Genomic DNA, 14,140 nt, shown 5'->3' on the forward strand with positions numbered 1-14,140 from the left:
GCAATTTCAGGCAGCTCTCACAGATCTGCGGGACGCGATAAAGTTGTGCCCTGGAAACCAGGAAATCAAGAGACTGCTGGCTCGAGTTGAAGAGGAGTGCAAACAGCTCCAGAGGACGCAGCAACAAAAGCAGCAATATTTTCAGGCGATGCAGCCGAGCAATGACTCTGACTATGAGGGTGAAGTACTTGTGCAGGATCACTTCAGCCTGGAAGAGATAAAAGAGGAGGAATTTTTATGTGAACAGGAACCTGGTCCAGCTAGGCCAAGATTGCCACTTCCCCAGGCTTCTTTATCTTGTAGCAGAAACCCTCAGGAAAGTACCCAGCAGAAATATAGGCCTGTATCTCCTCCAAACAGAGCCAGCAATGCATATATGCAAGAGCCTGGCTTGTCTGTGCAGCCCACGAAACAAGCTCAGATAGTAAAAACCAATCAGCACCTGAATTCGGCCCAGGCTGGAGCAAGACTTAGTTCTAGCCAGTCTGGCACAAAGATTCAGCACCTCCAGTATCTTCCTCCCAGCCCTGTGGCTTCCAGACACCATATGACTCCAAACAATAAAGCACTGCATTTAGATGGGGCACACACGGTATCAGCAGGCAGTAGCTGTGCACTTTTCAATGAAAGATTAGCAGCTGGCCAGGTTCCCTACTTGCAGCATTGTGACAAAGGATCTTCTTTCATGAGTAAGTCCAAAACACACGAGAAGCTGGCTGTGCATCCTCCTCCATCGTTAAGTCAAGGAATTGGTGAATTAAGGCAGCAAAGTAGTACCAGTTTATTTTCTGTCAACATGGCACCTTCCAGCTCAACAAGCAGCTTGTCTTCTAGCAGCAGCTTTTCTGAGTGCATGGCGGGACAAAACCTCGACACTCGACTCAAGGAGAACAAAGCTGGGCTTGGTCAGAGTGGAGCAGCCGAACCCCGGTCCCGCAGTATTCCGTTCATGGGCATCATGGATAAAACTGTACGCTTCCAACAGCAGCAGATGAACCCCGCAAATCGCAGTTGGCACAGCCAGGCTCCAGAAGGGGTCCTGAAGAGCTCTGGCACAACTTTATCTGCAAGCTGTGAGTTTTCTTCCAAAATGGCAGCAAGCAACTCTGCAAATCAGGGTTCATCTTTCTCTTCCTCTTCTCTAATAATAGGAGACAATCTCCAAAATGGAACTCAGTCTAAAGAACTGGAGCAACTAAAGCACCAAGCATCTGCCGGCCCTCAAGATCACAGGATAGGTAAGCCAGTGGCTCATTTATATCAGGAAGCTCTATCCAAACAGCATTCTCAGCTAAGCAAAGACATTCATTCAAGTCACATCACTTCTACAAAACCAAAGCGATCTTTTGTAGAATCTAACGTATGATTCTGTTGGAAATTAATCACAGGGATGAACCATGGCTTTTGGTTGTAAAACTTATGGCAATAGTGGCATATAGGTTACTGCTATTAATCATATTTTAGGGAGTGTATCACAAAAATGTGATCGTATAGCTGCAATATGAACATTAACCCAGCTATCCTTATTGGGTTTTTTTTTAAATATGTTCTTAAAGTGTTTGTTAACACAGTTGAAAAGTTCCATCATTTATGCCAAACCTTGCAAGTCTGGATTTACGCGGTCTGTGGCAGTATAGCAAACTAATTTTTCTTCTTAAAAAATTATTTTACAAATCTGCAGTCCTGAAGCTGCAGTGGTATATACAGTCACCGGGGACTTAAGTCTCAATGAACATAAGTATGATTTACTTCTCAGACTATAGGATTGTGTTGTAAAACTCACTTTGTTTGGTCATGTATATTGTTTATCGTTTAAATTTGATTAATTGGTTCCAGAGGACGGAACCCACAAAACCTTTACTTTTGTCAATGAGTATTTTCTTAGAAGGAAGATTGACTGTTATTCTCCAACTTTTATAAACCTGGCAAAATATAACTTATATCATCTCTACAAATATTTCAGCAGTGATATTTTATTCCATGCAATCGAGGCTGTCTATCATTATTGCAAGGCAAGAAGAAAAAAATTGCATGCATTTTATTCAACATCTTTGTTATTGCACTGAGTCATATGACAAGTTGACAACATACAATCAGCACTTTACATAGTTTATCTAAACATCTTTTGAGGTGTTATATCAGAAAAACAGAGAGAAATACAGGTCATAGAGTATTTTTTATAGAACATCTAAAGTCTATCTGAGGGAGAAGCTTACATAAAGGCCATTGATACTTTCCTCAATATGCAGTAGGAAATATCTATTTAAATTACAAATTGTTCTTGAAGAGGCACATTTGTAAGGATGTTCCTATAAGTAATAAAGGCTGGTTGTATAAGCTGGAAAATTCTGTAGCCCCTTTAACAAATTATTTCCATATGTACAGAATATATGTTACATTATAACAACTTCACACATTTTTTTTTAAAAAAGCATTAAAAAGTCTGTTTTGGAATGACTTAATCTATTCTGTAGCTTATTTATTGTTTATCTTGGTATTTGTACAATCTTATTCTCTTGTTCTGTAGATCTATTTTTTGCACAGCTACTGTATTTTTCTCTTATTAAATAAAAGATTATTAATATAGTTTATGGTTCAATAATGTAGTTTTATAGCACAACGTTGAGAAGTCATCACTAATGCAAGCTTAATTAGGACCCATTTCAAATGTAAAATATATGAACAACCTGCATGGATTACTTCTCTCTTCCAAAAGTTGTTGGAACCCAGGTGAGTGTTTAATATTTATAGATCAACTCAACTGCTGGTTTCCATTGAGTTGACAACTATTCCATGCCAAAACTTGAATTGCCAACTTTCTATCTAGGCTGCACATCTGGAAAGGCACTGAAATAGGAGTGTACTGCAATTGTACAAAGTTATAATTGATCATGAGATACCCTTTTAATTAAACTATGCCATGGTCTGGGTAGATTTTCACTTCATTCTGGATCATAGTCCTCTGAAGACTGTAACAGCTAATAAAAGGAACATGGTTTCAGAGCTGGTAGCAAGCAGTAGTAATTCTGCCGTTAACACTTACCAGGTCATGCAAAATCTAGCAGCACTGGGTCATGCCAACACAGAACTGGAAAACTAACGTCAGGTCCTTGCTCCTTGTGCTAGCTCTTTCTGGGCTCAACAAAACATGACACCAGACCCATCTCACAAAGGTAAAGGCTGGGAAAGACAAGCAAGTCTTTTGATCCCAAGGATCAAGCACCTATTGCTCTCTGTCAGGGCCACGGTGCTCCTACATTCTTTGGAATAAACAGGAACATAAGTACATGTACTCAGAGATCCAGGACAAGGACAGAAAAGCATGTATTTCTCTCTGGCCTCAATTCTGTACTTCTGGTCTACTATGGGCTGGGCCCAGGAGTTTTGGGGAAGCTCTGATATCCAAATCAAGCTATATACTCTCTTGAAATTAATAAAACATACTTTGTATCCCATGATCAAAACCAAGTCCTATGTCATAGGAATCCATTTTAATATAATTATCACCGCAACCAGGATTTCATTCAGTAACGGACACTTAAATTATTTGTAACACTCAATAGCTGACATTTGTCAAGGATCAAAGTACTTGAGCTAATGTTATCGATTACCCCGTGGTAAAAAAAAAAAAGTGTACCGTATCAACAGGATGCAGTTCACCATTGAAATGTTTTGCATACCTTTAGATTCATTTCCTCTAATTTTGAAAAAGAAGATGAAAGTCTTTAAGGCGCTTGCTTTTCATTATATTCCGGATGAGTTTCCAACCATCGATTAATAGCCATCTTTAGGGTTCGGTTTGGAGTGAGTACAAGTCTCTGAAGAAAGAGATTCGTCATTGGACTAGAACGCCGTTTTTTAATTATCCAATTTTCTATTGCTTCTTTCTCATAGGAGTAGCCATCTAAAGAAAGAAACCAGCATTTCTGAAAACAGTCGTGCTCTATAAATCATACCTTAAAGCAAGCTATCCAGCCTATTCAGATAGGAAATGGACCAACTTTGTATCAATAGACACAAATGATTTCTAGAAGAAATCAGTATGAACTTTGTAACTTCATCCACAATAAGACTCTATTAATGTACAGATGTAAAAGATTAATACAATGTAGAAATTTTCATTAAATACATTTTAATGTTACACAAAATCATTCAGCACCAGTGCTTGAAGTGACAAAGTGTCATGTCTTTCACAGCCACACTGAAGGCTCCTGCTGCTTTGGCAGCAATTCAGACTGGAAGTGCTGTCTGACTAGTCATTCATATTCAGACGCTGTGAGGCGGCTCCTGAAGCAGCCATGCAGAGCTTTTGAAAGGCCCCAGCATGGCGAACTGATCCAAATAGCTTTGCACTGCCATAATACATACATCTATACCAAGCTGGGATCAGGTATGCTGGCTCAATATGTGGAGGGCCACTATTGCAGAGAACTACGCTATGTGAGAAGGCCTTTTTTGGCCATTTCAATGCTTGTTTTGCAGTCTCTGAACTGTATCTTCACATACTGAAATTATCTTCACCTGTAGTACATAAACAGGGAAAGCATGTCTTTTCCCAGCTCCCTCAAAATTAAGTCCTGTGTATTATACTTACAGATGACAGCTTCATTAAAGGCTACAATTTTTATAAACCAGAACGACATTTTTATGATTGTAGGCAAAGCCTTTTGCCCCAAAATAAAAACAAATGCAATTTTGACAAAAAAATTGAGATTGCACAAGATTTGATAAAAATCCATTCGCAATATTGCCAAATAAGGATATAAACATATGGAATACTGAAGGAACTTGCAAATAAAATATTTTCCATGTATTTTAAACATCATTCAGTTTTACATGGCTACAACCACTTGTGGGGCAGAACGTAGGTTTTAGAAATAGAAATGGCTCAATTTCTTTTTGTTTAAAGCTTTACAACAGGGGTCCCCAACAGTGGTGGGTTTCTATTTTTTTACTACTGATTTGCTCATGTGCATGCGCAAGCTCACGTGCGCAACGCTTTTGTGCATGCGCAGAAGCGTCCTGGTGGGTGGGTGGAGCCTCCCGCCGGCACTACTACCAGTTCACCCGATCCGGGCCTAACCGAGAGCAACCCACCTCTGGTCTCCAATTCCTGGGCTGCGGCCCACTACCAGGCTGCAGCCCATTCGGAAGTGAGCTGCGCCAGTGGCAGGTGGCACATGCACATAGCCCCACTTGTGCAAACGGTGGGCACTGACACAGCCCCACTTGCATGAGCCAGGTGCAGCTGCTCAGAGCCCCACTCGCATGAACAGGTGCTGGCACTCGCAGCCCCACTGGTACAAAAACATCTCCCGCCCCCCACGCCAGGCTGCCAACTCAGAAAGGTTGGGGAACAACGCTTTAGAAAGCCACTATGTAAACTTTAGAAGGTTGGCGTACAAATAATTTGTATGAAGCAGTTTTGTATACTCAGATAATGAGCAAATAAATTAGTATTTATAATTTTGTTCAGAGAATTTTTAAAGTATGCATACTATACCGGTAATTTTTATATATTTTTTTACTTTTTTATATTGCTGTTCTTTTTAAGCACTATTAACTTTGAACATTTTTCTTTATAATGTGACTACAGAACTTTTTGTAGCAAAAAGGCAGTGATCATTTGAATATATACACATCTCTTCAACAAGCTAGATAGAAATAAACTGAGTCTCTCTTTCTCTCGCAGTGTGTGTGTGTGTGAGAGAGAGGTGGGGGAGGGAGAAATATAAATGTATAGTATTTAAATAATAGGTGTAGTAGTTAAATATAGCAATATCTATCTCAAGATAGCGAGTTTTAAGTTTTAAGTCTTCAAGTTTTAAGATAGCGCAAAAATTAAATGAAATATATCTGAACCTCATACCTTATAGTCATTCATCAGACAATATGAATATTTTCTCATCTGGAAATCTGATTTCCATGAAATTAAAATAACGGAATAAACAAATGTCACTAAACATTTTGTACTGATGGATAAACACATCTCACTCTCTCCTGGTTTGCTATAAGTAAGCCAGAATTCTCAGTATGCGGAGTCTGTTACTTTAATCCTGAGTTTAAAATTAATTTCCAAAAACTCATCACAAAGCTGTCAAAGAATAATCAAAACTGCTACAGAGAATCCCTTGTGTCCTAAGCTTTTCATGTATAAAACAGAAGCACAAAGTTGTGACGTGATTAGGAGATAAATGCATTTACCAGGCGATATTCGGTTCTGCTAAGAAAAAGAAATAATGTATAAATGTACTGCCAATTTTTGTAGTGGATGTTGCCACATAGACTTTCCAAAGAATTTAGAAATCTGTAATCTACTTTCCCTCACCTTCCTTTTGAAATAAGAATGAAAAAATAATATGCTGCATTCAGATATGGCTTTCTTTAATGCAGGCATCAAGAATGTGGGCTTTTGGTTCCGGTTCCGGCGGCCGACGGCGACGGGCAGCTCCTTGCCCGCTCCGGCTCCCCGGTGGGCTTCCCCACTCCTTGGGGGGCACAGGACTCCCCGCAGAGGGGTCCTGCCGGAGGGGCGGCATCGCGGAGGACTCCTGCAGCGGCGGCGGCTGGCGGGAGGTCTCGCGCGCGCCCAAGGCACCGGGGAGCAAACTCGGAGGGCGCTTCGCGTTTCCGCGCCTCGCGCCTCGCTACAAGCTGACTGGAGAATGTAACAATAGAAGGAAGCAGCTGCAGTGCGGTGAGGTTGCTTCTCTTTTCATTCCCTACTCTGCACGGAAGAATTACTCAGCTTTTTAAAATCTTAACTTTCGGAGCATTTTGGAGGCGCGGCTGGAGGGAGGGGTTTCCCCCCCCCCTTGGACAAGCGGCGAGGAACAATTCTGCTCTCAGCCCTCGGGGAAGGAGGAGGGGGGAGAGCCAACAAATGAAGCCTCACCCAGGCTAAAATGATTTTCTCTTCAATTTAATTCTACATATTACTGATGATTTGAGGATTTTTGGAACTTTTAAAACTTTGTTATGCCTCTGTGCCCAAAACTGGCAGGGCAAGATGGCACACTTCCGTTGTCTTTATGAACTGTGAAACCTGACTCCACCTTTAAAATTCAGGCTTCCGGTCTTTGTCTCCGTGTCTCCCAGAGGAATCTCTTGTGGATTGGTATTTTTTAAACTTTCTAGGGGAAATTTTCTATCTATTGCCAGACTTATTAGAGAGACTCTCTTCTGCCTGGTTCTTCTGCTCCCGAAACTCACCTTGCTACCCTTCTTTTTTAACTGTCTATCTTATATATGGACTGAACTTCTAATGTTATAAATGATGCCACCCAAAAGACCACCTCCTGGAAAACCTGGCTTTGCCACTTCTGCTCCAACATCTGCAACATCCAGTCCAGCCACACAGTCAAAGATAACAGAACTGATGCAACCTAAGACTACAGAGATGGACTTTCAACAAATGCTTCAACAAATTTTACAGGGCCAGGAGGAAATCAAGAAACAGCTAAGGGAAATGAAAGATGAAATTAAAGAAAATCAAGCCCAAATATATAAGAACTCACAAAGACTGAATCTTGTGGAAGGGGGGGTGGAGGAGGTGAGGGGGGGGGTAGAAGCTGTGCAGAAAGGGAACAAAGATCTTGACACCCAACAGATGAAAATAGAATTTGAGAGAATGTCCTATTACCTTAGATTTCAAAATGTTATAGAAGAAGATGGGGAAAACATAAGGGACATCATGACAAACATCTTGGCTGACTACACACACAAAGAAAAACAACAGATGGGGTGGGATATAGACCTGGTTTATAGAGTGAACTCAGCCTATGCTAGAACACACAATGTACCCAGGGAGGTTCACATTAAATTTCTTAGAAAAAGCACAAGAGATGAAATTCTGGGTGTACAAAGGGGGCAAGCATTGACATACCATGATAGGGAGATAACCATTCTGAAGCAGATCCCTAAGAAGATTAGAGAAAAAAGGAAGAATTATTCGCAATTAGCGAATAAATTATACCAGAAAGGGGTGTGGTTTAGATGGTTGATGCCTGAAGGTATGCTGATATTCTGGGAGGAGACAAGAATCAGAATCAATTCACCCATAGAGGCGCAGGCCTTAATGGAAAAAAACAAACCACACCTAGAAAAAAAACGAGACACTACAACGGACACACAGGACATGAGAGGGGCCAGAGCTCTGCCAGTGGAGGGAGAAGGGGCAATAGCAAGAAAACTCAGATCACAAAAATAAACAAGAAAATCATATTATTATAAACTGACCGAAAGTGATAATGGAATTATATCTGGATTTTATACTGTAATGTCTAATCTGATTGAAAATAGTAATAGAACTAACATGCTGATTGTAACCAATTATATACCAATGCATTATATATAAATGTATACTATGAGTATGGAGGGAGGGGCGCCTACCACACTTTGCAACTGCCAAAATTTGTGTACCTGTCCATTTACCCTTTTCCCTATAAATGTTGAAAAACCAATAAAATTTTTATTAAAAAAAAAAAAAGAATGTGGGCTTTCAAATGTGGGGTCTCCATTTCCATCGTGCATAGCTATAATAGTTATTTTTCAGGAATATTTCTTTGGTATAACTTCATATGGCCACCCATCCAATAATTCAAAAGCTTGTATTGTCATTGTACATCATGTATATACAATGAAATTGGTTTAGCCTCTACTGGTACAGTCCATCAATAAACATGACTTTGGGCAGCCAACAAATTAAAAGCAGAATAAAATCAATAACCAACATTTTAAATAGCATAAAATAACAGAAGACTTTCGCTGCATCCCACAATCGATACAACCAGGAACTGGGCTCATCCTATATTATCAGGACTCCTAGCTTGATGGCAAAACCAGATCATTAAGGTCCTGTGAAAAGCCAGAAATTTTAGGGTGAGTTTGATCTCTGGGAGATGGTATTCCAGAGAGTGGGCACCATAGCAGTCTTTTTAATCCAGCCAGATGGCACACCTGCAGACAGGATCTGGAGCCTACCTCACCTGCTGGATCTAATAGGATGGGAAGATACCAATATGGAAGTTCACAGCTTCCTAATTCCTACTTCAGCAAAAATAACTTAACTTCCCAACCCATTCTGGCTTCTTTATTCCTCCAAAACTAATTACTGAAATTCATAGGGGCTTTGAGAATAAAGCCTGGCATGGTATCAAAGGCTGCAGTGGGTAAAATAAAATAGGTAAAAAAGCAATTCTTAACTTGTAAAACTGAGAATTCATTAATCATTCTCACATTTCTAAAATTAAATCCTTATTAAATCCTTATTAGCTTATTCAAATATCCTGGGGAATTATGAAGCATCCTGTTTTGATATCAAGTACTGATAGAAATTATTATTTTTTAAGCAACAGAAATAGGGGAGAAAGCTCATGGTGCTGGAGAGGTACGGCAGGCCCATTGAGTAGGTGCAGTGCAACAAGAGGAAGAGAACGATGAGAGAAACAAAGTCTTAGCTCCTTTAACAGTTCAGTGTATTTGTCTGGGCCAAAAAGTGAATCAATTTCAATGATCAGGATTTTGCTTTGTTCAGATCATTAATCCTCCTAGAATGGTCTGGTTAAATGTCTGAGGCTTCATTCTGTGATGAAGCAAAATTTAATTCCACTCTATGTATACTGCTACTAACAATCAAAATGTGTACTTATGGGAGGCAATGCAACCTAATTTCAAACTCGATACATTTTTCCAGGTATATGCATTACAATGTGTAAATGGCAAGCAAGTTCAGTACAGCAGATCGTCTTAGGATTTTCCACCGTCAGAGAAATGATGTTGTCAGCAACAGAGGACAGAGATTTGTTAAACCTCTGACTTTGGGCAGAGCAAAATTCCAAGTAAAAATTAGGATAATTGAAAACCGCCATTATCATTTTGGCAAGTAAACTGGTTATCTGATATTAAGCACTCCCAATAGCATCACTTTTGTTCTTTTCTCGATTTGTTCCCATATGCATAAGAAGGCATGGCCAGTGACCAGAATGAATACATGAGCGACAGGAATGTTTCTGTGAAGTCCTAAATACGAGCACCAAGAAGACATCACTCTTCTCACAATAACTTGCCTGGTCCACACACATCTGCATCTGACCCTTGCAAGGGTGATTCTTTCATCAACACCAACAGTATTCTTCTGTTTCTCAGTGAAAAGCTTTGGTTTTGTTGATCCATGCAGAGTTGAGAGTCTTTTCTATTATTTTGGAAAGCCTGGGGTAACTGAATTATCTCAGGAATGCTGGCTTGCTTTTCATGTCCACATGTTCAAATTGGCTGCTGTTTCCAGAGGACAAACCTATTCCTGGTTTGTCCACTGTTTTTTGCTAGATAACACCAAGTGCTCACTCCAGCATTCCTCTTCGTGGCCCCCTTCCTATCTATCCTGGTCCCAAACATTCTGTGCCTTCCCCTCCTTGGAAATCAGCTGTTTCATGAAAAGCTCTGAGCCACCCTGATGAGTCTTAAAAGAAGATGTCCTCCATTTCTTTTACCTAATCCTTAATTAAGAAGAAAAGTTTCCATCTGCAATAGGTACAATTAAGATACCACTCTAGTATAAACAGTGCATTCCTGGAAGATAATCACTGAAATTCCTCATTTTCCCTGTAAGATCTCAGTTTGCCTTGTTCCTGCCCAGCTAAATTCCTTGGCCGCTGTTGTTGGCTTGCTGGCTGGCTCTAGTCACAAACTCCTTGTTGCCTGATCTCTTCCTAGGAATGATGCCTGAGGGGTAACCGCTTGCTGACAAATGCAGTTCCAGCCACTAGCCGTCACTTGATTACTGAGTCAGCTACATCTGTAAGTTCAGACTATGTACTCAGCAAACAAGCAAATCTACCCCCGGGCCAAGAATCCACAAAATCAGCCAAATGCCCCTCCTCTACTTCAGATCACCTTTGTAACTTGCAAGCTCCCTTACAAAATGTCTATGTTCCCATGTTCTCGTGAGCTCTTCTGTTTTTACAAACTTTATACATAATGGAGAATTGAACAGAATGATAGCCATTCCATAAACCTTTGCCAGAGGGATGCTGCTTTAGAGAAGCTAGGTTGACAGATCGTTTACATGATTAAAGGAATCGCCTCCCATTATTCAAACCTATCAGTGTTAACTGACAATCATATGTCCATAGATTATATGTGACATTATTGTCTGAAGTATGTGTGTATTCTATGATTATTGTTCCTATTGGTTTTATTATTTTAAAATGCTTTAATATTTTGATTATAGTATATTTGTTTGAATTGTAAGCCACCCAGAGACACTGACTGAGATGGGTGGGAGAAAAGAAAAAAAGGAAAAGAAGAAAAGAAGGAAGGAGGGAGGGAGGAAGGAAGGAAAGACTTAATTTTCAATGAAGCAGTAACATGCATCCAAATGTCTTTAAAATCGTAGGCTTGAGGACATACTCAAATGTGAAAACTAAGTGTCCAGGCTTTCTGAAAAAAACTTTTTAAAGAATGTTTATAAATTTGAGAACCAAGGTCCACATGCCAGACTAAAAGGGCCAACATTCAAGGGAAACTTTTTGCTGTCCCTGCCATGAATTGTGGTACAACCTCCTCCACAAACTTGCAAAAAAACCACCTAAAACCAGGAAATTTTCAACAACATCACAAACAGATTGGTCTCTGAGGCTCAGAATTATGCTGGCCAGATAAGGGATTAAAAGGCACTGGAATCCATTTGAGAACATTAAACCCATCCCTTAACTTTCAAAACAGTCAATTTAAACTACAGGTAGTCCTCGATTTACAACAGTTCGCTTAGCAACCATTCAAAGTTACAATGGCTCTGAAAACAGTGAGTTATGACCATTTTTCACACAACCATTACAGCATTCCCATGGTCACATGATTTACATTTGGATACTTGACGATTGACTCACATTTATGACAATGCAGTTTCCTGAGGTCATGTTTTGCAACCTTCTGACAAGCAAAGTCAATGGGGAAACCAGATTCATTTAACAACTGTGTTACTAAACAACTGCAGTGATTCACTTAACAAATGTGGCAAAAAAGTCGTAAAATAGGGCAAAACTCACTTAACAAATTTCTCACTTACCAACATAAATTTTGGGCTCAATTGTGGTCGTAAGATGAGGACTAGCTGTAATTCAACATTTTAAAAGAACAAACAGTATTTTTAAATCCAAAAACTGTGTTAATAATCAGGTATGAGAAAAGCTCCAGCTTCTGGCTTCACACAATTTTGCTTCAGAACTAATGAGATGTTCTTTATCTCCTTCATGCATCTTGGAAATGACAAATGTGAACATTATGCAGTATTGGGCAGCCAATTATACACATATCAAATGTGAACATAGAAAAGCCACCTATCCATCATATGTAATATAGTATATCAAATTGTCTAACAGACTTTCACTGTATCATGATTATACTATGGTTCGTTTCTATTGGTTTCTGGGAATGTAATCAACATGGTCATAATTAAAACTAAAAATGTTTTTCGTGCACCTTTGATAGAAAAAGAATAGACAGAACTTGCTTTATAAACACATATTTTTCATTACTAAACCTCTACCAAAACGATATATGCAACTAAGCCATCTTTAGTACACTTACCTGCAGCAATCACTGGCTCTTTCATAAGTTCTTTGGTTATGGGACACAGGAATTCATCAGGAATGTCTAGAGAAGCAGATTTCATCTTATTCCTCAGCTCCTCAATGTTACGCAAAACTTTACTGCGAAGACCTAAAGATTCTGGAAAAGTCATATTAGAGACTTCTTAGTGACTAGATCTAACTGGAAAATAATACAAGGGAACATACAGTTAACTAATTATGTAATAAGATTCTCTTTTTAATATTAGAAGCTGAAATTTTGTGTCTCTCTTTTAAGGTTGCAGAGAGAACATTTCAAACAATGGTCTTATGTAAAGCTACCTGTAACAGGGACAATATAAAATAAAAATGTTACATTCACTTTTGCCTACTTATCTTTAGCTCAAGTGACAAAAAGACATTATAAACAGGAGGAAATACATGTTTTGTTTTGGTTTGACATGGCCAAATAGTATCTCTAAATGGCCATGTTTGTTATAATGTTTGAAAAAAAACAGACACACTTTTATTGCATCAGTAATCCTGTAGTAAATTATAGTTTGATTTTATTTTGTCTGCTGCTCACTTATTGAATTCTACTCTTAGTAGTTTGTACTTGTCTGGAAGGAGGTGGCAGTCATCTTTTATATCTTTTGTATTTTTTATCTCTGAATCTCAAGCCAGCAAGGAAAAATGGTTGCATCTTCTTCATGTTTTTTTTAAATACCTTTTCTAATGTATCCAACTCCACATTTGGTTTAGATTTTATTGATTTATTTTATTAAAATGAAAAAGCTGTCCATTTCGCTATCCAAATTATGTGATAGTATGGGTAGTGGATATGTGCCATATCAAGTCATCAGAAGGTGTTTGGATTCAACACATCTTCAGCACATCTTTCCTCTTTTTTGGATGTTGCAATGTGTCAGCCTGAGAGGTTGGTAGAAGAAACTGAATTTCACTTTTCTTTCCTGAAGTCAGAGCAGTCTGTCTGAACTAGGAAATTGCAAGCAATCCTGTAGTTATTCTGATTTCTATCAAGGACCATAAAACTGCAGCCTCAGGAAGCATTAATTTAAATCACAATTATTACTGCCATTTCTTAATGTTATTTCTCTTTGGAAATACTAAGATAGAAATTGCAGCCATTAAAGAACCACTTCTGAAACTATTATTGCTCTTGAATCTGACAAAAAGTTAACACAGATGAAGTAATGATGTTGAAAACATTAATTTTGTAAAAAAGGGGGAAATCTCTGTGTTGTTGGCCTACTCAGGGAAAGGTTTTCTGCATAACAGAAGCAAAAATAAATTCTTTTCAACTTGCAGAGATCAGAATCTATACAAGTTCTGAAGATAAAAGAAGAACTGCTTAGAGAAAGGTTGTATATATAATATGAAAAGAAAAAAAATCCTCATAAGGATTTTTCAAGAACAAGAATTTTTTTTCTTGTTTTCAAATTAATCTATCTCTACATAACTGACAGAAAATATCAAAACAGGATGTAATATTATTAGGTAAAGTTATATAGAATAATAAATACTGTGCTAAAAAGAGCTGCGAGTCAACA

General features: G+C 38.9%; 2 protein-coding genes across 11 annotated transcripts in view; one reads left to right on the forward strand and one right to left on the reverse strand.

Annotated features, from left to right (window-relative positions):
- The window catches only part of TANC1 (tetratricopeptide repeat, ankyrin repeat and coiled-coil containing 1), a 175,983-nt gene extending 173,397 nt beyond the window's left edge, over nucleotides 1–2,586 (forward strand). For all 9 annotated transcript variants that reach the window (XM_081943176.1, XM_081943178.1, XM_081943181.1 and 6 more), the window contains one exon: nucleotides 1–2,586. In XM_081943176.1, coding sequence (XP_081799302.1) covers nucleotides 1–1,366 — 1,366 coding nt within the window. In that variant the 3' untranslated portion in view covers nucleotides 1,367–2,586.
- Nucleotides 70–14,140, reverse strand: part of WDSUB1 (WD repeat, sterile alpha motif and U-box domain containing 1) — a 27,967-nt gene continuing 13,896 nt past the window's right edge. For both annotated transcript variants that reach the window (XM_081943263.1, XM_081943264.1), the window contains exons 10-12: nucleotides 12,589–12,729; nucleotides 3,681–3,904; nucleotides 70–208 (exon numbers count right to left, since the gene is read on the reverse strand). In XM_081943263.1, the coding sequence (XP_081799389.1) occupies nucleotides 3,726–3,904; nucleotides 12,589–12,729 (320 nt within the window). In that variant the 3' untranslated portion in view covers nucleotides 70–208; nucleotides 3,681–3,725. The remainder of the gene's footprint in view (nucleotides 209–3,680; nucleotides 3,905–12,588; nucleotides 12,730–14,140) is intronic.

The sequence above is a fragment of the Natrix helvetica genome, assembly GCF_964273705.1.
Source record: "Natrix helvetica genome assembly, chromosome: 1".
Taxonomy (NCBI): domain Eukaryota; kingdom Metazoa; phylum Chordata; class Lepidosauria; order Squamata; family Natricidae; genus Natrix; species Natrix helvetica.